Genomic DNA, 24810 nt, shown 5'->3' with positions numbered 1-24810 from the left:
CTGCACTCCAAGCTCTGCGCTGCAGCCTCCCCTCTCATCGGCTCTGCCTGGGTGCCTACCCTGGCCACAGCTGGGGCAGACAGAGCAGAGCTCCCAGACAGGGCACTGCTCATATGGTGAGTGCCCACCATCCCGCTTCCCTGCCCACGAGATCGCCCTTGACCTGCCCTGGTCACTTGCGCTGCCTGGGGCAGGTTTTTAACCAGTCAGGGCTGGTGCTGCTCCTCCTGGCTCCCCCCCTGTGAGTCCCTGCTCGCCTCAGCTGAGCTGTCGGCTCCTGGGCAAGTCCTGTCGAGGACTTGAGGCTCCCTCGGTGGCTCTTGGCACTCTGAGCTGAGGCTCCTGGACGCTGATCTCCCCCCGCTCCCCTGTTGAAGGCGTCCTCTCTCGAGTCACTCACCTCAGTAATATAAATAAACATAAGTACTATAAAAAATAAACAAAGATAACATTTACTCTGCATTTAATGGTATCACATGAGATTAAAACTGTTCAGAACGTGTTGAACTATTTTGATGAATTATCAGCTGGCTCTGCCCAAGGGAGACTTCCCCAGGAACACCCAAAGCTACTGCTTGTTGGTCTTCAGGAAGTGCTTTTTTGGAGGATTTTGACTCATTAGCAGGCGTCCTCCTTTAGGAAAAACTGCATTTGAAATAACTGCTATCTTCTTCTGTGGAATTGGGCTCTTTTCCTCCTAAGCCATGCCGCTATTTGACATTGATAAATTATAAGGATTACTACGGTGATAAGGTAAGAAAGAGTGCATAGTCCTGTTCTTGCCCTGTAAAGAGGGCCCCTGGCTGGAGGAGGTCCACTGTCAACACTACCTCCATATCCTTTCAATTTGCAATACGGAGGAGCCCAGCCATACCTGCAGTGGCAGTTGTTATGATTGTTACACACTCCTCTGTCATGACACTTTGTCACGTTACAGGTGTAGTTCAGCAGTGATACACTGGTGCATGTCCTGTTGATACAAAGCATATCACGACCACATGGCGTGCCATCTTCCACAGCTCCCACATCACCTACTGGTATCCCTACATGGTAGTCAAGACCCCAACACTTTTTACGTCCAACAGGGGTTTGGACTAGCGTGACGTGGTCCGGCAAGAAAGGCAATTCGTGTAGGTTTTCACACTGGACCCTACCACATAAGATATTCTCAGTACTGCATTTTATAAAATGGACACTGTCACGAATCCCACAGTTCCCAAACCGGTCACCTTGAGTATTCACTGCTTTGAAGCAATCTAATGAAGCGGCTCTGGCTTCTTTGCCAAAGAGATGCTGGCACTGTTTCTGGTGGGTAGGACATTTTCCTCGATAGCAATAACCCCCATCTTCGCAAGGGGCTCCATCTTGTATGTGCGAATCTTGCGGGCACTGAGGGGAAGTCCCATTGCAGTACTCTGGCAGGTCACAGACACCAGTACTTGCTCTGCACACCTTTCCTGCTGGAAGGAAATGACATCCCTTGCAGCATTTTCCAGAAGCACAGACGGAATTGGCAGTAAACGTACAATTTGGGTGACAACAAGGATCCTTTCTGCAGTCTGATTCTGAGCCACAGTCACATTGCTCTCCTTTTTCTACTATCTTATTCCCACAGTATTCACGCTTCATGGTGTAGAAAGTACCGGGTGCTGGTGGTTGACGAAGGCAGTTGGCACCACGTGTAACTAGGTCAAAGTAGTCTTTGTAACTGCAGTCGCTGAATGCATCTGTGTCAACATCACTTTCGTACATAATACATCTCTTTCGCCTGCATTTACAGCCTGGTTTATCATGGCGCATCCCAAGATTATGGCCCAGCTCATGGACAAATGTGATAACAAAGGAGGACAACTTCCTATTAGTGAAGGAATCAACTGCTGCTGACCACTGGTTATTACATATGGACCCTAGGTACGCCAGTCCCAGGTTCTTCCCAAAGTCCTGAAATGCAAATAAGTGAGCAACATCGTGGCGCATCTGTGGAGACAGGTCTGACCTTCTCCATTTGTTAAAGACCTGAAGTACATAAGAGATAGAGTTAGTAATGTTTATAGGATTGCTTTCGGTCCAGATCTCCAATCCCACAAGAAACAGCTGAACAGAAAGCTGTTTGTACAGAGAATCCCCAATGTTGATGACTTCCAGGACTTGCCTCAAGACTTCAGATTCATTCCTGCCCGACCTCACAAACCGTGCGTTGTCCACGACCACTGCTATCTTCACGTACCTGGCGTGTGTCCACCAACCCTCCAATGCCTCTTCCTCCTCCTGCACCACCTGGGGCTCCTTGAGTCAGGGCAGCAAAGGCTCTTGGTGCTGCAGCTCCTGTGGGGTCAACCCGCAGGTGGGACCCATGGGGTTGCTGGCCTCCTCCATGCGGTAGAGGATGTGCCGGAAAGCCGGATCGTCGGGGATGGGCTCAATCTCATAGGTGTCATTCTCTACCCAAAGCATGCCATGGAGACCCCTGCCACAGTTGCTGAGCGCCACCATGGAGCCAGGGCTCCCCTGTACCTCTCCCTGGTAGAAGCAGTTGTCATGAACGAAGGGGTGCTCCTCCCAGCGTGTCCCATCCTTGCCGTAGGTGACCAGGGTGAAGGGGTGGGAAACCAGCCCTCTCCTGGGCTGCAGGCGCAGCACCCACGGCCGCCCAGCCACTTCCAGCCAGTAAGAGACAGCCAAGGGGTTGGTGTCAGCCCGAGCACTCAACTGCCGCGGCGCCGTCATCCACATGGAGGTGACACGCAGCCCCCCGAGCAGGTCCCCTGGGCCAGGAGGGCACCTCACCAGGCCCAGCAGCATCAGCAGCATCCGCAGTGCCTCCATGGCTGCCACCCGGCACTGCCCCACAGCCTGCTTTGTGACGGTTTGGAACTAGAACCACGCCCAGGGAACCACCCCGAGGCCTCCAACTGCTCCTCGGCAGGGAGGAGCAGCATTCTCACAGCCCACTCTGCCTTCTCCCTGTGGAAAAGTATCCCCAGGCAGCAGGGTGCCATCTCATTACCTTGAGACATCCATCCCCTCCTCTTTGAGCATGTTGGTTAGCCTGCCACAAGCACGTTCACAGCTTTTGTAATCTTAAATTTCAAACTAATAGATGTTCCTCCTTTCTGAGCAGATATAGCAAGGAGGGGCCCCAGCTCAGCTTCACACTCCCGGTCAAAGATGTTTTGTGTTGAGCAAAGGGATCATTTAATTAGACCATCTCATGAGCTATAAAATGTTCCTCTCCACTTATCTTTCCCTTTTAGGAAGAAACCACCATAATGAGTTACATAGATGGATTACACAGACAGAAAAGATACTCTGGTCAACCTGGAGCTTAATTCTGAAGGATATTGCTCTCACCATAGCTTTGATAGTGGATTTTCAAAGATAAGGAAATTAATTTACCCCAACCATCCTTGAATCAGTATCTTTTTATTGTTTACAAACAAACAAACAAAACTTAAATGAATATGATTAAGATATTTGGTAAAGCAGCAGAGACTAAACAAAGGTTATTTTGGAGCTGAGTGAACAAGACCATGTAGCTTGGTAAGGCTCATCATATCCTTTTTAAGTACAAAGCCCAGGCTCATTGTGTAGGAGCATTTTTTGTTGGGCAGTGCTCACAGATGCAATACTTCGTATGTGAATGAAACACTTTACTGCTGATTTGAGCCATATTGAGGAAGCCTGTCCTGGATAAACAGCCCTGTTGACAGAGGGTGCTCATTGCCCTGCCTTACCATTTTTTCCCTCAGACTACAATCCCTCACATTCATGGTACTGAATCAAGCTATGAAGGTCTGTCATGTGGTGTATTGCTGATGGTAAATATTAAATTTTGACAGATTTGTAGGACATCTAGCTTGTCTGTATTCATCTCTTCATATTCCTATTATCATTATTTAGCACTGGATCATGAAGGTTCTCAGTCCCAGTGGAGCCCCACTGTGTTGCGTACTATAGAAACACATGCCTGACTCTGCTGTTTTGGCTTCACTCCAGTAGATCAGCTATATTTGTATATCTCTTGCCTTGCTATTCTGATTTTTCTCCTGCTCAACAAAGGTGGTATTTAAAACACTGGGGAGAGGAGATTGGGCAGAATGATCAAATAAATTCTTTTGCTTGTTAATCCATAAGTGTCCTTGCTCCACTCTCTGTTGCCTGATAGAAAAACATGACTAGTTCTTTGCTGGATGTGCAACTATCCCAGCACATTCTGTGAGTCACCACATACCTACAGACTTCATTGTGACCTGCAAAGCAGAGAGGTGCTTTCAGCCATACAGATGAAGCTCTGGTATCAGTGCAGGTTTGTCAGTTGTTTGGAACACATACTGAATCTCTGTGATGTGAATTTAATTTATTTAACCTACTTTCCTGTCAATGTATGGAGTAAAATACTGGCCCACTTTTGGCTGTTGTGATCTAGAGAATATTCCCAGATGGAATATTCTCTTATGTGCAAAATGTACTGGCCAGTGTCTTCCTGCTAATTTATATTGTTCCTAGCTTTGTACATTGTGAGGTCATGGTCACAAGTACAGCCTCTAAGTTTCTGTGAAGCGTCATAGCAAGACTGATCTCAGCCTCTGATGATGGACAGTGCAGCACCAGCATGATGGGCTGATATTGATCTGATCATTATCAGAACAATATCAACCTCACTTCTTTGGGACTATACTGAAGTCAAAGATGAGATAATCTGTACTTGGGGAGGAAAAGCCACAATATTTTAATGCAGCTTGTGACAGGAATTTTGCAACTACCACTCCTACAGAGGGGCAGATGCTCCTGAGTACGGAATTCTTTTGCAAATTGCAGCACAGAGCTATTTGAGCTATGCCCCTGTATTAATTCCCAGAGCCAATGCTGAGCACCAATTCACTAGAAGCTTCCTAACCCACAGAAGACCTTGTAGCTTAAAGGCTATAGGACAACAAGATGAAGCCTAAGTGACAATCTCTGCAGCAGCTTCTGAATGCAAAGGAAGAGAAACCCATACCTTCTCATCTACATTTTAGCAACTGAGTAAATCCCCCCTCTAAAAAATGCCTTGTGCAGACTAAGGAGGAAAAAGCCCCATGTAGCTGTTGAGCTGAAAGACCCCATAAACTCATGTCACCTCTACCAAGCTGGAACTCCTGTCTCTCCAAAGCAGTATCCAGTTACCTTGCAAATAACCTTTGATAATACAGCATTATCCAGCAGAGAAGGAACACTCTGCTAGAACTCATTTTTCACAGGCCCAGAAGATGGACCACGTTCTGTACCTTAGGTTAGCTCAGTTGTTAGCATTAATTCATGCTCCCTCTGGGCCTTGGGGATGAGCAGTCAGGATGGAAATGATGGGGTTTTTTATCAGTACCTGTTGAGGGGGTGCACGTAAAATTCCTGGGAAGGAAGCAGAGGTGTTAGGGTTACCAGGCAACCAGTGCTAGTAAAAAATAATGTGCAAGACGCACAGGGAGGAAGGGATCCAATCAATGACCTGCCTGGCCAATTACATGCCTGAGACAGTGATGAAGTGAGCACACTAAGATTTTGCAGTAGATGAGGAAATCTGTTTTAGGTAGACAGAAGGTGCAAGAAAAATACCATATGTGATTAAATGGACAGAGTAGAGATGAAAATCCTTCACTGGAATTAAATAAGACCCTTTATTTTAAGCATTATAAGGCCTGTTGTTCAAGCAGAGGGATTTTTTTAGGGTTTTCATTCATGTTCTGCCAAGGATTCTGCTTGTTGGATTTTGCAGCTCCCTCCAATCTTGAAAAGCTGAAATTAAACATTTGTTTTCAGTTCCTCACCCGGTCAGCCTGTCCATGTTTTACAGCCTCCCACTGGGTAGCACAGGGCTCACTGCCAAACCAAAGCCCTGTTTTTTAGTAGAAAATACCATAAATCATGAAAGAAAACCCTGATTTTGTTCATCAGACTAGAGAGATGCTTTGTTTCATTAAAACCTTCTATCGGATCAACCAAATGCCTGACTAAGGGCATAAGAAACAAGTACTTTGCAATTTGGCTATGTTAGAGTATATAATGCACAGTAAAATGATGGCATTCAAACCTTACTGAGAGATATTCTACAAACACTAAACCTGTGGTGCACTCCAGAGATTAGGATTATTAGATTATTAGGTGTGTGCAGTAAGGAGGATGCTTGGGAAGGCAATTGGTTTGCTTTACTTTCTTCCCTCTCCTGGGCAAGCCTTGGCTGTCAGCTGTCACTGCTGACAACAAGCAAGGCCAGGGCTCTGCTCCAGGGCCCTGATCTGCCCTTTGGAAACTGCATGGAAGTAAAAGACCAGTTGATTCCCAATCCAGTAAACAAATGCAGACAAGTAGAGCTGTGCAGGATGGAGACCATGATCCAGGGTTACCTGACCACACAATCTGCCTCTTCCTGGACATTGGTCTGCATCTGACCCATGCAGCTCTCAGGACAGGGGGCAACTCTGCTTTTCCCACCAGTCCCCTCTGGGTGATCCAATACCTGCAGATTGGATTAGTAGCATACTTCTTTGTTGTGGGCTTTTGTGTTGGTAATGCCAATGCAGCAGCAGAGATGCTAAGATCAGAGGTGCCTGCAGATAAATAAAAGCCAGCATCTAGAGCTTTGTCATGTTTATAATAGGTTATCATGTGTGAGATGACATATCTGGTGCTTCTTTGCTTGGGACCTCATCTCCCCTCCAGCCTGCAGTTTTCGTAGCCATGTAGCATCCTGACATTTCATCTTTATTAACTTCTCGACAGATAGCCTTTTGGGCTTTATTTGAGATTAATTGTTCTCAAGAAGCTTTTAGACTGTTAGCAGGGTTTTGTCTTTTTTCTCCCCATCCCTTCATACAGATAATTCTAATAAAGCACTGTGAGATATATTAAAATGCTCTAAGAATGCCAGGACTCTTCTCACTGTCCCCCAGTTTTTCTGCTTCTTGCAGCCCAGAGCTGAGAGCAACAAGGGAGAGACCCATTTTCTGAAGAGGGCACCAGCTGCAGCTGTCATTGCAGTCAGCTTAGTTAGATCTTCCCCATGGCATTTTTCCAGGAGAAAAAAGAGCACACAAGCCTGGCTATTTTTTTCTATAGTCAATGCATGTGATTAGGGGTATTTATAAAAACTGTGCATAAAACAGCATCTCAGGAAAAGGAAAAGTACAGGCAGATGCACTGAAGGAAAGAAGAAATTAAGAGACTTTGAAGTCAGCAAAAGTGCCTGATTAAGGATTTAAAAACCAGAATTTTACAATTTTGCTGTGCTGTGGATTTCTAAAGCACAATTCAGCGATGGCTTTTGAGGCCTATTGGAAGCCATTCTGTAAATGACTGTATGTGTAGTGCCATCTGAAAATACTGGTAACGCTGGCACTGTTTTCAGGGTGGAAAGAAGGAAACTTCACCAGCAAAAATGTTAAAAGAAAATAAGGGGGCTCAACTCAAAGCAGCCCACTCAAACCTTCCCATTCCCTCCTTTGAAAACCTGTGATTTCAGCATTTTCCTTGCACTGGCCATAATTTTCCATCACTGATTTGTTAATTTTTTTATGTCTTCCCTCCAAACCAAAAGGCAAGCATTTAAAAAACCATTTTCCTATTGACTATAAAACCAGTAGTGAATCACTAATTTTCTAAGTAATTCAAGGCCAGCAATTTTGCATTAGTGTAGGAATGTAAATTTCCCTTGTGCTTCACTACAGAATTAGATTTGCCCAGAACACAAAATGGGACTTGGAGCTTTTTACTGTTAATTTGAGATTTCAAATGCAGGTTGGTAGAATCCAAAGTGCTGTGATTATATCCTTGTTCAGTAGCCTCTAATATGTTTTGGAAACTGCCCAGAGTGTAATGGAAAGGATACATGCACAATAGTTTTCACCTTATGGAATATAGCAAGTTTATTTGTTCCATCTCTGCAGACTGCTAGAGATGCTCACAGAGAGTTTTCCTTCCATCCGCAGACATAGTCTTCTCAATTTAGCTGTGTTTATTTGAGACTATAAAAGGAGTCCTCAGTAGCATCCCTACTGTACCGATAATGTGGTTGGAGTGCTCAGTGCTACAACCTTGCATCCTGCAGCTGACAAACATTGTAAATTACAGGCAGTGTCTTTTGGTATATGTATGTGTAGTGCCTACAGAAGGGGGGCATAGGAGAATGAGATTCCCCATTAGCTCTGATCACAGAAATATATAAATATAATTTCACTGGGGGAGGGTGACACTAACATCCAAACACTGAGGCATGAAAATGTGCCAGTTTTTATCCAGGTATTTAATTATTTTTAAAACACACAAATGTGATGAATATGCCTAAATAGTCATTGCCTAATGTACCTTTGACATTAAAAGCAGAGTGCATAAATTCCTCATATTACCTGACAGCTTCTGTTAGCTCTCCGTTTGTAATCCACACCTCCTGCTAACAAGGACATAACTCAGAACTCTCCCTTTAGAGAAAGCCAAGTGAAAAAGTCCTAGATTTTTATGCTATAGAAGGTGAAAATGTTACCAGATGAACAGTTCTTTCCAGCAGTGCTTTGCTAGTCTCACCATGTAATTGATGATTTATTGTAAGTCATCGAACACTATTATTACCCATCCAAGAGTCTTTGCTTTTCAGTCCCTCCCTCACCCAAAGACATACTTGCTGAGGAAAAGTGCAGAGTCAGCAGGAAAGGTGGATAACATAAATAATTAAAATGGAGGTTGAGTTCCCCTTTGCTAATGAAGAGAAATGGTTTGCACAAAAATAGAGTGAGATGGGGCATCAGAGATCATAGAATCATAGAATAGTTAGGGTTGGAAAGGACTTTAAGATCATCTAGTTCCAACCCCACTGCCATGAGCAGGGACTGTGGCATTTCTGCTCTCTGGGGGATTGTTCAGGACAGGGGTATTTAAATATTTGATTTAGAACAGCAACCTAATATAATAATACTATAATATTATTTCCAAATAATATTATTTGGAAGCACTCTGCTGTGGATAACGCTAAAGTGGTATGTCTGGCAAGGGCAGAAACTGCTAATAAGTAGCAGTTAATTAGTGAATGGAGATCTGCAGTGTGCGCACGTGTATTATCCATTGGCAAAGTATATTATACGGAATATTATCTCTGTAACAAAGGCAAGCACTCAGAAATGAGAAAACTGGAAAATTAGAGTTAGCTTTGATTTTTAATATAGTTGGGTCATTAAATACTATCAAGTACCAACTTTTCATAGCTTTCTTCTGTGTTCACTGTTAAGGATGGACAGTGCTTGTCTGCTCATTACTTTGGCTGTTTCTACTGTTCAAGCTTTTTTACTTATTTTTTACACATCAGGCAAATCCTTTTTTGAAGAGGGGATTATAAGTTTCCTCACGACACTAACCACCCCAGCCTCATATTTTACAGAGATTATAATATTTACTTTCCTAAGCCACTGGGAGCTAAGGAACCTGTTATCACTCCCCTTTTAGAGATGCAGCCTTGAGGCACAGAGATAACAAAAATCTTGTTTTAGGTGCTTAAACTGAGAGAGATTTCAGAGAACCTGACTTCTCAGAGTGCAGAGTTATAAAACACACAAAGAATGACCACTTTGCACCAAGGGCTCAATATACCTATAAATCAGATCGCTGTGTCAGTCTCCAGCAAATGAGGAACTGAAATGACCGGACAACTGTGAAATGTTAGGTTGAAAAATACTTAATTAATATAATGCATGACTATATCACTGGCAATAATAGAGTCCAGTCCTCCAATGCAGCATTCTTCTGCCTTAACTTCTTGATCTTGTCACCTTCTGTAACCTTCACAGACCCTCTGCTAAGACTCAGGTGAGGAGGATGCCTAGCTGGACATGGGGGCATTGGGTGCTGTGTACAGTACATGGGTAAATTGTGGTTATCAGTCTAGATAAAAAGCTCATTAATCTTCAGTGTATGTATATTCTTAATGCACTGAATGTTGTTCTTCATGCTATAAATGGCCAGTGATACCACTAAAGAGTCAAACTGCCAAGGACCAAACCGCACAGTAGGATCCCTGCAGTGTTCTGATGGTGTTATCTCAAACATCCCATGTTATTCCCACATGGCAATATAAATCAGGGCTACTCCAGCCAATGCAACCGGGATGGGTGTGACGCTCAGCGGAAACCTGCAGCCCATGTCCCTTTCATTTTGAAAGTCACTGGCAGTTGCCAGAGAGCTGTCAGTTGAAGATGATTGTGGAACACCTGCACCTCTGGTTTTGAACAGACAGCTCAGAATTAGCATTAAATATGCATTTAGTTTTCATCACTAATGCCATTGTTGTGGTTATGCATCACTCATGGGTGAGGAGCAGGTCACCTTGCACTTGTAGTGGGAGGCTGGGGCAGCACAACCCTTCGCAGCACGCTTATGTTTCCTTGCCGAGCAACTGTGGGCAGGGACAAGGGGTGTTTTCCAATCCCATCCCCATTTCCATCCTCATCCCACCCAATCCCCTTCCATCCCATTCCCTCCTCATTCTCCCCAATTCCATCCCATCCCATCCTCATTCTGCCTCATCCCATTCCATCCCAACCCATCCCTTTCTATCATACTCCATCCCCATCCCATCCTCATCCCGACCCATCCTGTCCCATCCCATCTCACTCCATCCCCACCCCACCCAATCCCATCCCATCGCGTTCTGTCCCATCCCATCTCATTCCATCCTCACCCAACCCAATCCCATCCCATCTCATCCTGTCCCAATCCATCCCACTCCATCCCCACCCCACCCAATCCTATCCCAGTCCTGTCCCATCCAATCCTGTTCTAACCCATCCCATCCTGGCCCACTCCGTCCCCACCCCTTCCCATCCCATCCCGACCCATCCCAGCTCGGCTCAACCAATCCCATCCCATTCCGTCCTGTCCTTCTCTATCCCCACTCCACTCAATCCCATCCCATCCCATTCGACTCTCATGACCATTCCCATCCCTATCCCCGCCTTCACCCCGGCGGTTCCACCCAGCTGCGGGAGGCCCCGCCCTCGCCCCGCCCCGCCTGCTGTGGTGCCGCTCTAGTCTCCCGTCTCTGTTGCCGGCGCCGCTCTATTCCTCTTCCCGTTCTCACCTGCTCCCCGTGCCCAGCGCCGGGCGGAAGTGAGCGGTGCGGTCATGGCGGCTGTGGACATCCGAGGTAGGGCCGGGCTGGGCCGTGTGCGGGCGCTCGGGGCTCCCGGGACGCGGCTCTGCGTGCGGGGTGGGCGTCCTCTGCTCCGGCACCTTCGTGTCGAGCCGTGCGCCCTGCCCGGCGGCCGGGGCTGCTCTCCGCCGCGAAGGGGTGTGCTCCCTCCGCGGGCAGAGCGGGTGGGCCTGGCTGCCCTGCGGTGGTTGGAGCTTGCTGCGTTATCGGCGTTCGCTCCAACGAGCCTGCCAGCTACGGGACTGTGCGATGTGGCCAGAGGTGTGAGCATGACAGAGCTGCTGCCTTTATTAGTGCTCTGTAGGGCAGCGGAGCTACTGAGTTGTATGTCTTTGGAAGCTCTGCACAAGGGATTTAGTAGCGTTGGGAATGTATCTGTATCCCGGTAAGGGATTGGGATCAAAACCTGCCCAAAAAGCAGTTTTGTCATAGGCTGGGAGGAAATGTGTGTGATAACAAGCATCCCTTCTGCTACGCTGCTTCCTTTTCAGGTAGAATGAGGAGGTGACACGAGTGAACCGCCAAAAAAGAGCTTAGTTCTGGAGTGTGAAGGGGAAGTGGGAAACACTGACGTGTGTGGGACCTGGACAGGACCAAAGCAGTGAGATAGGCTGGTGATTTTAACTGGGCTTTGGGTGAACAGGATGAGCCAGGGCAGGTGTTAGGAAAGTCAGAAAGAAGGCTGAAGTAGCTGAGAACAAGAAAGGTTTGGGTGAGCATTCAGGGATATTAACAGGATGTTTTGGAAAAGGGGTGGTACTTGAATGAAGTATGAAAGAAGGTTTATGCTGTAACAAAATACAGCTTAAATTACTGTGAAGAGTTTGAACCTTGTGGGTGAAAGGGGGTTGAGAGGTCATGGCAAAGAAAATTATTGTTATCTGAAAGGGTGTCTGAATAGGATCATACTGAGAATCTCAGTATGGTGGAGTCTCAGGGAATGACCTGCTCTTGCAGGTATGTAAGGAATTTTGTGAGGGTTTAATTTTGATCATGTCATAGAGATTTTCTCCTTTTTTCTTCAAAGTCTTACAGTCCAGTTTGCTTTTCTGACTGCCTTGTTTGAGATACAGCAAGGACAGTTGATGGAGGAGTGCTGTACTAAGTTATTAGCTGCTGTAAGAACCTTCTGTCTTAATCAAGATAATTTAAGCTCCCTCAAAGTTTTGTGGGTTTTGTTTGCTTGTTTTTTTCTATTATCCAATATGGTTCAATATATTAAATAGATTTTGAGGCATATTTACGTTTTTAAGCTATAAAACTATTTTACTGTTCCTCTCAGTCTGTCAAAGCCTCATTTTGGGCTATCTAGCTGGTAAGGCCAGGCACAGGATGTTGTGTGAACTGCTCTCCTCTTTTGTTTTCACCATGGTTTGCTGAATCATCTCCCAGGTTGTCTTGATGTTCACGACAGATTGACAGTATTGTCACAAGCATTTTTGCATCTCTGATGCAGGAACACCATCCATTCTTTCTTATACCCAAAATAAAGAGAACTACTTCTTTATTGGTGGGAAGAACAGGAGTGTCAGGTTCTTTTTGTTCTTCCTCCCCTTTTTTCAAAGAATAGTGTAAGAGAACAATAGTACTTGTTATAGAGGCAATTATATATATTGGCACTAAGTAGCTATGGATAATTGAGCCTTTGAGCCCAGCTTTATATCCTGTTTTATAATACACTTAACAGTTTCTGTGCAGCATTATAGCAATAATAAAATAAAAACAGTAAAGCCTGTCTGACATCTCTCTTGAAAAATGCAGTTATTGTTAAACACACAGGCAAGAAAAGTTTGTATTTGAAATGCATGTGTGAACATTTATTGTGGCAAGAATGCAAGCACTTCAGGTTGTGGGGTTTGTTGGGAAGGAAGGCTTGTCTTATGGTCCTGAAAAGCATTTAGGATAATCAGCACTAACTAATTGTCTAACACAATTCACGTACTTAATAGTGAATCTCAGTGCTGTGATTCTGAGATTTCCTTTTTTATAGTGAGGAGGGACAATAGCGTATGTGAAGTAACACGAATGGCTCTAGATTCTCATTCTGTGAAAGATGCTGACAATTCTGAGGTTAACAGGGCAAAAATTATTTATGTGTGACGGTTTGTGCTGCATTTTCCCTGGTTTGCTAGGCAGCTGGTGTTACTTTATTAACTGTTCCACAGAGAAGCTGCTAATAGTTTATGAGCTGGCATTTTTGGAACTGATCCAGTCATCCTCGAGCCTCCTGAGTTGTCGCAGAAGTAAAATATTCACAGTGAAATGCTAAGTGGGAGTTCTGGGTACGTGTATAATGCTTGAACATATAATGTGTTCCTGCAAGAAGGGAATTTCAGTTCTTTCAGTCATTAATCACTTCTTACCAGTTATGTTTTTAATTCTAAGCCTTTGTTTCCTGCTTTCTTGTGTCTTGGAAATTCTGTTTACTGCTGCAGCAATTGAAAATGGTTGAATTTGAGAGTGCTTTTGTGGATCTTCAGTGTTAGCAGCTTGTTGCCTATGGAACCAACTGCTGATGCTGGTTTCTTTGGTGCGCTCCAGGAACATGATTTTGCTGCAGTATGATAGTAAAATCCAGGGATTTTAATTCACATGTCCCCAAATCTGTAGGAACTTAACTAGCATATAATGATTTGACCTTTACAGAATGTTTCATTCAAAAAGCTTGTTTTTTTCATACAATTGTATTTACTCTGTAGTTAGATTTCTGTAATACCACTGAGTTATGGAATAAATAATTTGATGCAGGCAATTTGGCAGATTAATTGTAGTCAGGAATAAATCTCTTGTTCAAGATTACTGGGAAACATCTGCCCAAAGACAGCATTTTTGCGGTTTTGGTTTTTTTTTGTTTATTATAGACTTCACCCACAAAAAATAGCATCTTTGAAACATAACATTATCAGCTGCTGTCATGTCATAGTGATATATGTTTTAATAACAGAACACCTTAGAAATGTTACCAATGCCACTATTTTGTTTCACTCAGTAGTTTGCTCATTTACTTCAGCAAAAGAAAACTTTTTGTTTAATTAACAGATCTCTGCAGTGTTTTACTTATTTTGCAACATAATTTTTTATATCTTTGAAACGACTTTTTCTCAGAAATAAATTGTTCTAAATATGACCAGGCTCAGGCTGGTCACATTAGGGGGATAGGCTCACCCTTCCCACCCACACCCCCCTCCCACCAACTGGTTCTAATTCAGCTTAGCAAATTCAACTTGCTTACCAGAGACCTAGCTTTGGAAAGGAACCGTACTTTGGATTGTCTTTTTACTTAGCTAATGCTGTGGTTCATAGAATAAACTGCATATAGTACTACTGAGTAGATGTAGCATGATACTATTATTATATGCAGTATCAGAGCTAAATGACTCCCACCAACACAGCGTGCACGTATGTGCACGCAGACCCTCCTCATGTTCTCAAAACATAAAGGTACACCAGCAACTAGTGGTGAAGGAAAGAAAGGTGCAATAAGTAAGAAAAGACTGTGTTTCTGTTGTGTATCTACGGCAGATCTGCAGAAGGTTAAATGATATCAGTTATTATTTGAGCTCTCTGAAACATATTTTTTATTAGAACTGGTTTGTGTGAGGCTGTGTTGCACCTCCTTCCCCTGCTGTAATCAATAACTGATAGCAATATACTCCTACAGGTATTTGTAGTGCTTCTGGCTGCTTTGGTACTCAGTGTGTATTTCTCTTCTCAGATAATCTCTTGGGAATTTCCTGGGTTGACAGCTCCTGGATTCCAATATTAAACAATGGGAGCGTGTTGGACTATTTCTCAGAGCGAAGCAACCCATTCTATGACCGAACATGTAACAATGAAGTTGTCAAAATGCAGCGGATGACCTTGGAACATTTGAAGTAAGTTGTCATTTAGAACTGCTTCCTGTACAGCATTCTTTGTCTCTCCATCCAGAGACTGATGGTTGAATGGAAGCATACTGGGAACCTCTTCTGTTCTGTGCCTTTTAGTCGTACCACTTGCTAGGGAGCCCAGCTTTTTTTTTTTTATTGGAATGTCTTTTACTTTCTCATATGCCGTTTGAAGAAAGTGTTAAGCATGAAGCAATTTATGCGTGTTCTGAGATTCCAGTAAATCACCTTTTAGATGTTTGAATTAGAAAAGCTGTCTTCTCTCATCCTTCCAGCTCAACAGAACCTGAGTAGCATTTATATAGATAAACCCTATTCACAGTAGAAAAACATTTATGTTAGGGAATACTTTGAATTCAGAAGTAGTTTGTGTTTCTATATCCTGCTGGCTATGTGCCATACTTAATTTCCTTCAAAGAGCTAGCTTTTTAGTATGGATAGCGAAAGTAGTGAGTGTTGTAAAGAAGCTGATCACAGATGGTTGTGTAATGAGGTGACAGCATGCACAAGTTAACTTTCTTTGCAGTTCCCCATCTGCTACACTGAGCACAAGTGAGATGTTTGAGAACTATCTAAAGACTCCGCAGTATGATAGGAAGTGTGCAAGCTGAGCTAAAAGTTTTTTGGTAAAGTCATTTGTGCTCAGGTATGGTTTTAGAGGGGTTTTCACATCAGACACACATGTTCACGTCATCCGCCAGTCCTTTGTGTTTAAATGACATATATGTGATGACGGAATGTTATCTTTCTTGCTATTTATTTGTTTGCTAATATGTTCTACTTAGATATTGTGTGAAGTTGTACTGACTGTTTTTGTATTTGCAGCTAGGTTTTGATAGCTACCTCAGAAAATTCTATGCCTTTATTTACTGCACACTTTATAGAATTGCTTCTGGAGTATCAGAACTTCATCCATTTACTGCCAGGCCCTTTGGTAGCTCTTCACATTCTGCAGATTTTGCTTTGAGGAAGATACTTACTCTGGTTCCTCTTTTTTCAGCCAGATGGTTGGAGTGGAGTACATCCTTCTTCATGCTCAAGAGCCCATTCTCTTCATTATCCGAAAGCAGCAAAGGCAGTCTCCTACACAAGGTAAGGTCGCAATTCTTGTCACCGTTGAGAAGGCTGATCAGTTAGTCACTTTTGTCTGTTCCTTATTGGTGTTTAACCACTGCTGTCTCTATCTGAAATCTAAATAAAAGGGTATGAGGATTTCTAGTGGAGTGGAGATACTCAGTCTAGCAGAGTGACCTCTAGTGCGCTTATGGCAGGGATTGCCACCTTGTGGTGAAATATGAAGAGTGCAATGAGATATTGCTGCCCTGCGATATGTTTTGCCATGGGAAATGGATAATAGCATTCACACCATATTGTATCTATTTTTTTAGGCTGTGCAAAAGCTTTCATTTTAATTATTTGAATATAAGGCTAACTGTATCTTTGTGTGGGGCTGATAAGCTTATTTCAGTTTTAGCTAATCATCTGCAGAGGCTAGTATGTGGTTTATGATTCTTCAAAGCATAGTATCATTAGGGTGGGAGAGGGATCATTCATGTTTCTGTGTGTGTCATATCACTTTCTTATTCTGCGCTATTTCCACCTTTAACTGTGGGTTGGTTATACTGCTAAGTAGGTTCTTACAGTAGGAGACAGGGTTTTCCCCCCCTTATCAGTCTGTAGCTAAGGTACAAATAAAGCACCTTGAAGGAAAAGGTTAAGAATAGAAAACTTGGTCAAGAATATTGTGATTTCTGCTGTTAAAACTAAACTTCAACAACAAATACCCTGTCTTCAGCCACAGCTTTTAAATTGATCTTGTCTCTTCTTCTGTTTAATTTTTTTTCCTCCCCACAGTTATTCCACTGGCTGACTACTATATTATTGCTGGAGTGATTTATCAGGCACCTGACTTAGGGTCTGTCATTAACTCCAGAGTTGTAAGTGTTTCGTGCATTTTATGGATACTGGTTTGTACCTGCTTTTACTTCTGGCTGTTTCTCAGGCAGTTTAAATCCTTCCTTTGCTGTTCTGAGGAAAGATCTTGTGTAGTACACAGTAACATACAACAACCCCACCAGTCAATATGGTGTACATCCTACCTGGAAATGAAAGATCTTGCAAGTGTGCAGTATGGTCCAGAAATTAGGATATGCTGTTTAAGGATGAAGGATCAGAATTAACCAAAGCTACACAATTAGCAGACCAACATAAGGTTTGAATAATCAAAAGAAAAATCACATCACAAATGCATCTGAAATAATAATTAAATACCTAGTGAAGCTTGCTTTGGAATGTCACTGTTAGGGGATGTAATATTTCTCTTTAAGTGAAGCTTATGCTTTTAAATTGATATGGTATTTCTGCTTAAATTGGGCACTTTTGTTTGTTTTTTTTTTCTGTTCTAGTAAGCAACTGCTTTTGTAAGTTTTTCCTCTTGTCAGTTTAGAAAAGCATTTCAGAAAATGTCTTGTAAGAGCCTATTGAAGAGATTACATTCTTGGTCCAAAAGTCCCAAGTTCCATTCCCAGAACAAAAATAAACACAGAATACTAATTTTGGAATCCATTCTTTCAAAGTTTTATACTGTATTTTTTCCTTAAACTCTGAACACTGCCTTATGTTCTTGTTCTGAAAGCTCACTGCAGTGCACGGAATTCAGTCTGCTTTTGAAGAAGCCATGTCCTACTGTCGCTATCACCCATCCAAGGGCTACTGGTGGCATTTCAAAGACCAAGAAGAGCGAGGTATGAACCCTAGTTGTTTCTATGTACTTTGGTGGGAGAAGGTAATGTAGAAAACCTTGAGGCAATGCGAAGTGATGGTGTAGAGATAAGGTTAAGTGTCTGTCTGACGGGTAAGTTAGTGCTTCCTGTAAGGAATCTTGCTCTTCTGTGCTGGTGGGGATGAACACTGAGGCATGGGTGGGAGGTGAAAATTGTGAGCTGTGTCTCAACAAAGTGGGGAAATCTTCAACCCAGTGGAGACCAGAGTACATCTTCAGAAGCCAGACCAGTTTGTTAGGAAGTAAGAATCGTCCTTAATGTGTCTTCCACAGAAGAAATAACTGATGTCAAAGGGAAAATGTAGGTCAATTTTAGAGGAGGGATGAATACCAGCTTGTCATACAACAAAGTGGACAGAACTTCTAATACAGCTTTCTCCTACATTTCTGTGACTTGCAGAGAAAGCTAAACCAAAAACTAAGAAGAAAGAAGAACCAAGTTCTATTTTCCAAAGGCAACGGGTAGATGCTTTGCTTTTAGACCTGAGACAAAAGTTTCCACCCAAATTTGTTCAGGTATGATGCTTACAAGCCATAGTATTTCTGTAACTTAGAATGTAAGGCATTCAGAAGCACTTGAACAGGTGAAACTGAATGGGAATTCTGTGTGCTTTCTGCAGTGGTAGCATGGGTTAGATAATAAATTTGAAATGGAAGGCTCTGACTGCAGTGTAGGATTCCCCTTTGTAACTTCAGGAGTCATTTAGGACCTTGGCAAAACTGTGAGGGTGAATTTTCTTATACAAATTCCTTACCTAATCACAGAGAGTCTGTTCTTGTCAGCTATTGGGTTTTGCTACTGCTTCCAGTTTCCTGCTTTGTGAGCTAAATCAAGCCACCACAGCTATTTTGTTTTAGCTACTCTATTGTTTTTGAGGCTTATTAATTAGTGTGAAAATTCTTGGCATTCTGTGAAGTTGTAATTACCTCTGATCATCTCTAGTAGCCATTTGTTCCACCAGGTCATCTGCTTGGGAGGAACAGAAATTATATTTACAGCAACTCACAAAACTGTTTACTCCTCAGATGTGGGAAAGACTGTACAGTTTTTGCTTCAGTGCTTTTCAATTGTCAGAGCAGAAATTGGATGTTATAAAATGTTAATTGAGTGTATTTAGTGATTCATTCTATCATCAACTGTTATGTATAAGAGTGTATTTGCTTGCTATACATTCCTAAATGAATAGTAGGCAGGCTTAAGAACTATTGCCTTGGTCCTGATAATGTGTTGTTTTTTTTTTCTTCCTTCCCCTCAGCAAAAACTTGGAGAAAAGCCTATCCCAGGTAAAACTCTAATATTCTCACAAGACTTAAATACCAGGCTCTATATAGCAATGTCTTCCAGTGGCCATATAAGCTCCTTGCTTGCTGCTGAGCTGCTTAGGAATCCTGCCATTCCTAAATTGAAAAATTTTCATTGAAAAAACTGTGTGTTCTGCTCTTGCCCTTTCTGTCTGTAAAACTGTATTGCCTGAAGGTCCAAATGCAGGAAATGATCTTTGAAAGCAGAAGGAGGGAAAATGAGGGAAGTTTAGTCAATCCAGCGTCTTAGTGATTTTTGAATGGTGCTATAAGCTAAGAGCATGGGAAGGCTTTGAGTTGATCATAAGCAACCTCAAAACAGGAAAACTATGAAGTGTATCTCTTCAGTCTATTCTGCTTTTTTACCAGTATTGGTATGAATTTAATCTTTGGTTATTCTTAAACCTTTGAAATTAATTTTGGCCCTTTGACATCACTGGTATTTTCAAAGTACTCTGAGTAGTGTTTTAAGAATAAAAATTGGAGGTTTAACTTCCTTTTGCCATTACTTAAGTGGATCAAATCAAGAAGGAACCAGAACCAGCCCCTGAAGCTGTGAAGCAAGAGGAAAAGGAGACTGTAAAAAATGCTCAGCAGAGTACTGGTGCTAAAGGACCACCGGAAAAACGGATGAGACTCCAGTGAAGGTAGAAGTTGTTACACATCTGGATTGGTACCTGGAAAGCAGGATATTCTTGCTCCCCTTTCTTTATATTTAAGCCCTTCCACTGAGACTGATGATTATGGGCCTGAAGTCCCTGTAGCATCTTTTTCTATAGAACCCTGCCACTCAGATGTTAATGTCAGGTTGTGAGATGCCTCAAAGAAAGTGTTTTCAGTCTTTTCATCTGACTTTGAATGTTGGCTTCTGAGAGTTTTTACATGGATGTGTTTTGCAGCTTGCTGAAATCTTCACAGACTCTTGCATCGCTTGTGTCTTGGTTTCCTGTGTAAAAAGAAAAAAACTTTTATATATAATAAAAAAAGAATTCTTGGCAAATAAAAATGCTGGTTGCTGGAATACTTTTCTTAAATGCTTACTTTGTTACTAACAAATGCACCGTATGTGCTAACAGCATTTTTTTGCTTGGATTTTGGAATATATTCTGTGCTACTCTGAGGGAGGAAAGTTCAACTAGAGGTTTTAGGCTGCTTGCTATAAATTGCTGTGCCTTTAGTGTTCTTGGAATACAGATAAAAGATCTGGTAACTGGAGGCTCAAATCCATGTAATTTGATGTCAGACTGCCCTCACTCAGTCTCTGGATGTTCCTGGCCACTCCTTTTACTTAATAGCTGAGCTGGCCTTTTATTGTAAAAGCTAGTACTCTGTGAGAGATATTTATGATGACATAAAACAGGCTAAAATGTCTTGCTGTTGCACATTCAGTGACATTGTTTATACCTTTTTTTTCCAGTGTAACTCAAATATATATCTGTTTCTCTGTACTTCTAGCACTTTCTTGCTGCATCTGCTGTGTGCATACTGCATCTGATCACCGTGATATTAGTCACCTGCTTTTTAGACCTGAGGATGTAGGGCAGTTGAAAAAAAACATCACTGGCAGCTATACACTTTGCTGTTTTAGCATGTGGCCTACACAAACCAAAAAGGATGAGCTTCTGGTCTGGTCCCATGTGAGTTAAAGTGCCAACATCTAAGCTATTGAGAGGATAGAAAATGGTTTCCATGCATGAAGCAAGGCATTTGAATGCGATAAGCCTCTTCTGGGGAATGATCTTTTCCTGAGAGAATGATAAAGTCACAAGGGATGTTACCAATGGTCAGTTTCTTAGTAGGTGTCCTTCAGTGCTGAAGGTTTGCCATATGAGGGGATGAGGGACTGAAATATCTTCTGTTACTTGCTAACAAGATAGTCCGAATAATTTTATCAGTTAAATGAGCTTTGTTGTTAACTGAAGTGACATGTCAGATATTACTGTTAAACTCTGAATAATTTACTGTCACAAAGGTATTAAGCAGCTATCTTGTAGTCAGTAATGTTTTTCAGTGTATGAGATACTAAGCCTCTCTGGTATTTATATACTGTCCCTTGGTTTGGAGGCTGAGTTCTGAGGTCCAAAGTCCTTCAAAGGACCTTCAGTATTTGTAAATCTTACAGATAAAAGGGAAATAAGCAAGCAGTTCTGTAATTTGTCCTGTGTGTCACTTTCCTTTGCATAAAGGAGATTTGGTTTTGGTTGCACAGGAGAGCTATCTCTACTTTTTGCTCTTATGTAATAACAATTCAGACTTCAAAAGGGCTTTTCTTGGCTTAAATCACAGGGTAGCAGGAGCTAAAAATTACCTAGAACTCTAACAGGAATCTTCTCCTGAGAGCCTGAAAGTGCATATAAATATGTATATATGTGAACAGGTAAGGATACAGGTGTATATATACACATACAAGCAAAAGGCCAGCCAGATTGTAGGAAGAGCAGCAGTCTGGCTACCTTAATTCACTGTGTAAAGCTAATGGTGTCTCATATGCAGCAGAAATACCATTGTCTTCAAGTTTTCACTGAGTAAGGTCTGACCAGCCTGCGTGTTTTTCTTGCCTGTTCTTCTTTGCTGCTCTCCCCACATACTTTATACTTTCATAACCTTTTCCTAGCAAAGAAAGTTAGATGCTGTTTGGACAGTCAGTACATGTTGTTTGCCAGAGCAAAGTTACAGGGTATAGGCAATGGGAGGGACAAGGCAGAGGGGGAGACATTAGCTTTATTTTGAGACATGGAGGTTCCCTGTGAGAAAAATGGTGAAGATGTATTATGCAAAAAGATTATGCCTTCACTGAACCAACAGATGGCTTTTGAGCAAAACGCCAGTGTGATACAATCTTTTCCTTTTTTTGATATTTTTTCAATGTCAAAGCAAATGCTAAGTAGGAAATCAAGATTCATGTCAGTTTGGGGTTGATTTATTTTGTTTTCTTGGAGAGGAAGGTGAATTTTTTGGTGAAGTGTTGCTTTGGCCTTGTAATCATGCACAGAACAAAGAAATAGTCCCTTATGTGACAAGTGTTCTGTAGCCTAATGTGGATCACAGATGGATGGGTGATGGAAGTTTTCCCACTGGCATGAATTATGATGTATAACTGATCTCTCAGCAATCAAAAGGCTTTATTTCTTCTACCAGGACAGTGGATTTCAGCCTGCAGTTCACAAGGCTGCTGGGGTTTTGTGTCCAGTTCCTAAAAACTTAAGGTGAGAAAAGTAAACCTCTTGCTGGCAGTATTCAATTCCATAGAAGCTTGCACCTTCACTGAAAGTTTTAGGGGGCTACAAGCCTGAAAAACAGTGCATTGTGAGAATGCCAGTTACTTCTGCCAGACATTTCTGCAGTTGAAGTAGCTATGGATTGCTGTGATACCTTTTTGACTGTAAGGTGAGTCATTTTTCCCTGCTGCCAACTAATGGGAATCCTTCCCTCTCTCCCCTTTGGTCTTTACCGGATCAGAGTACAAAAGTGCAAGGCTCTGCTAATCTGAACACAACAGTCTATCTTTTTATGTAACCTCAGTGCTGAAGGGCTTGTTGAAGTGCTCAATGCAGTGTCACAAACTGAGGCGGACACTTCCCCTCAAAGAATAACCTGACGTGAGTTCGACAATGAAACCAGAGTACTCTCTAGTCCTAACTATATATAGTTATGTTCATATTGAAAGAGAAAGTAAGCAGCAGGCAACCTTGGGGGGAGGAGGGATAAGACGTATCTAGCAAGTTGCCAGAGTGATTTAGGAGGGCCTTTTCTATAACTTAAGGAGCGAGCATACAGAAGTATGCATTTAAAAATAGCATTCCAGACATTGCACACAAAGATTATGTAACAGGATTTTTCTATGATACTTATATTTGTTTCAAAGGACATAATCTGATGTAGTTCACAGCTCTGAAATGAAAAAATGATACTTGAAAAGTAGCAGATACTTATTCAACAACTAGTTGTTTCTGCAGTTTTAAAATTAAAATCAATAACAAATCTAAGTCTTACACAGGTCATGAGTTTGTTCAATTTTAGGTAAAGCAGTAATAAATTTCAAATATACAGTTATGGGTATCTAGGAAGGTACTAAGAAGCAGGCATAATCCTGTTTTCATTCATTTGATCTGAGGTACTGTATTACAAGGTGTCCACTACTCATGCTGGCCACCTGTGCAATGAATGAGTAAGGTACCAGTTCGCAGCATCTGAAACCCTTTTGGTCAACTGTTGGTAACCTCCACATCTTCTGGTTAGGTCTGCCATGTATCCAGCTCAAGGTACCAGCCCACTCACAACCCTGGGGCAGGAGGTAGCAGAGGGGTGTTGTGAGCACTCTGCCAGCTGCTTCCCTCACTGCTTGGCCTTGTAAGAGGCAGTGCCTGTCTCAGACAGTTTACAATGTTAAGTGCTGCTGCCTGTACCAGGGTGATTGATGGCCAGCACCCAGAAGCTGGTGCTAAAAGGCAGGATCCCTGAGATAAGAGATGAGGGGATGAGAGGCTGTACCTCCTGCACCTGAGAAGGGTAAGGGCCATAGCAGGTTAGACTCATCCCAGACATGGTCTCAGTGCTGAAAGGAAAACTGTGGAGAGTACCCAAAAGGTAACAGTTGTGGCTATGGTGAATCCCAGCACGATGTGCCTAAAAAACAGTGGGCAGAGCTGTACCGCACAGGACATCCTGTCTTAGCACAATCAAGATCACTGTCTTACATCTGTGTCTCCCCAAAACATGGATGGCAGCTAAGTGGCAGATGTACCAGTAAGCTCTCGTGCCAGTGCTCTGCGAGCACTTAACTTCTAGAAAGACCATGATATGGAAAAATGGCTGTTGCATCAGTGGTAGGCTTTATACTTTCATCCTTCGTGCTGTTAGTTTGCCTTTATGTTACTGAGCACAATGGAAGTGTCGTCGTTTAAACCAAGTCCCCCTACTCCCGGAGAGTTAGGAAGGAGAATCCAAAGAATGTAGCCCCCACGGATTGAGATAAGAACAGTTTAATTGCTAAGGCATAACACAAAACCCCTACTGCCATTTACTACTACAAATAATAATGATACAGCAAACAGCAAGTGAAAAGAATACAACACCCCACCAGCCACCAACCCATAACTCACTCCACCCTGCCTGGCCGAGCACCATGTGCTCCCTCCTCCATTTTTCTCCAGAGCTCCCCCCTCCAGCCTTCTCTTTCCCAGTATGCATCCTGGGCATCACGTGCTATGGTATGGAATACCTCATTGGCTAGCCTGGGTCAGGTGTCCTGTCTCTCCTTCCTCCCGGACTCCCTTCCTCCACCTGGCTGGAAAAAAAACTTGAACAAAAACACCCTCAAAACATGCTCAAACCATGACAGGAAGTTAATTCCTCCCAGGTTCTGCCTTTCCACTTGGTGTGCATGTGTATAGCAGCAGTAGCTATAGTAAAGTACATGCTAAGAAAATGTTATAAGGAGTTCTATATCCTAGTAACCAGTTAGGAGACTAGTATTTCTGTACTTTTCCATTTCAGACACTTAGCTTGTCCAGTGCTCTTTTGAGCTTGAGAAATAGTCTGTTCCTGATCTCCACTCACAAATTACCCTTTAATAAAAAAGTGAGCAAAGCAAAAAGCTAGCCTTTGAGCCATCAAAACAGTTTTTACTCTCTGTGGTCTAATTAAATGATCCCTTTGCTCAACACAAAACA

General features: G+C 42.7%; 2 protein-coding genes across 2 annotated transcripts; one reads left to right on the top strand and one right to left on the bottom strand.

Annotated features, from left to right (window-relative positions):
* Nucleotides 1-635: 635 nt before the first annotated feature.
* On the bottom strand, nucleotides 636-2826 carry LOC101878078 (disintegrin and metalloproteinase domain-containing protein 20-like). The gene is given in 2 exon segments (XM_013129811.2): nucleotides 636-686; nucleotides 688-2826. Coding segments are annotated over 2 exon segments (2190 nt in total).
* Nucleotides 2827-11037: 8211 nt separating this feature from the next.
* On the top strand, nucleotides 11038-20159 carry MED6 (mediator complex subunit 6). The gene is made up of 8 exons (XM_034062373.1): nucleotides 11038-11161; nucleotides 14883-15042; nucleotides 16055-16146; nucleotides 16909-16991; nucleotides 17690-17798; nucleotides 18237-18352; nucleotides 19093-19120; nucleotides 19653-20159. Exons 1-8 carry the CDS (start codon nucleotides 11140-11142, stop codon nucleotides 19781-19783), a joined length of 741 nt encoding a protein of 246 aa, XP_033918264.1. The 5' UTR covers nucleotides 11038-11139; the 3' UTR covers nucleotides 19784-20159.
* The last annotated feature ends 4651 nt before the right edge of the window (nucleotides 20160-24810 follow it).

The sequence above is a fragment of the Melopsittacus undulatus genome, chromosome 4, assembly GCF_012275295.1.
Source record: "Melopsittacus undulatus isolate bMelUnd1 chromosome 4, bMelUnd1.mat.Z, whole genome shotgun sequence".
NCBI lineage: Eukaryota > Metazoa > Chordata > Aves > Psittaciformes > Psittaculidae > Melopsittacus > Melopsittacus undulatus.
This window is presented reverse-complemented; position numbering and strand designations above follow the sequence as displayed.

What these genes read in the sequence shown, in the direction of transcription:
- MED6 (XM_034062373.1), top strand. Translation starts at nt 11,140, where the DNA reads ATGGCGGCTGTGGACATCCGAG. An exon ending in ATGACCTTGGAACATTTGAA is followed by an intron (nt 15,043 to 16,054) that starts GTAAGTTGTCAT and finishes CTCTTTTTTCAG; the next exon opens with CCAGATGGTTGGAGTGGAGT. An exon ending in TGGAGAAAAGCCTATCCCAG is followed by an intron (nt 19,121 to 19,652) that starts GTAAAACTCTAA and finishes CCATTACTTAAG; the next exon opens with TGGATCAAATCAAGAAGGAA.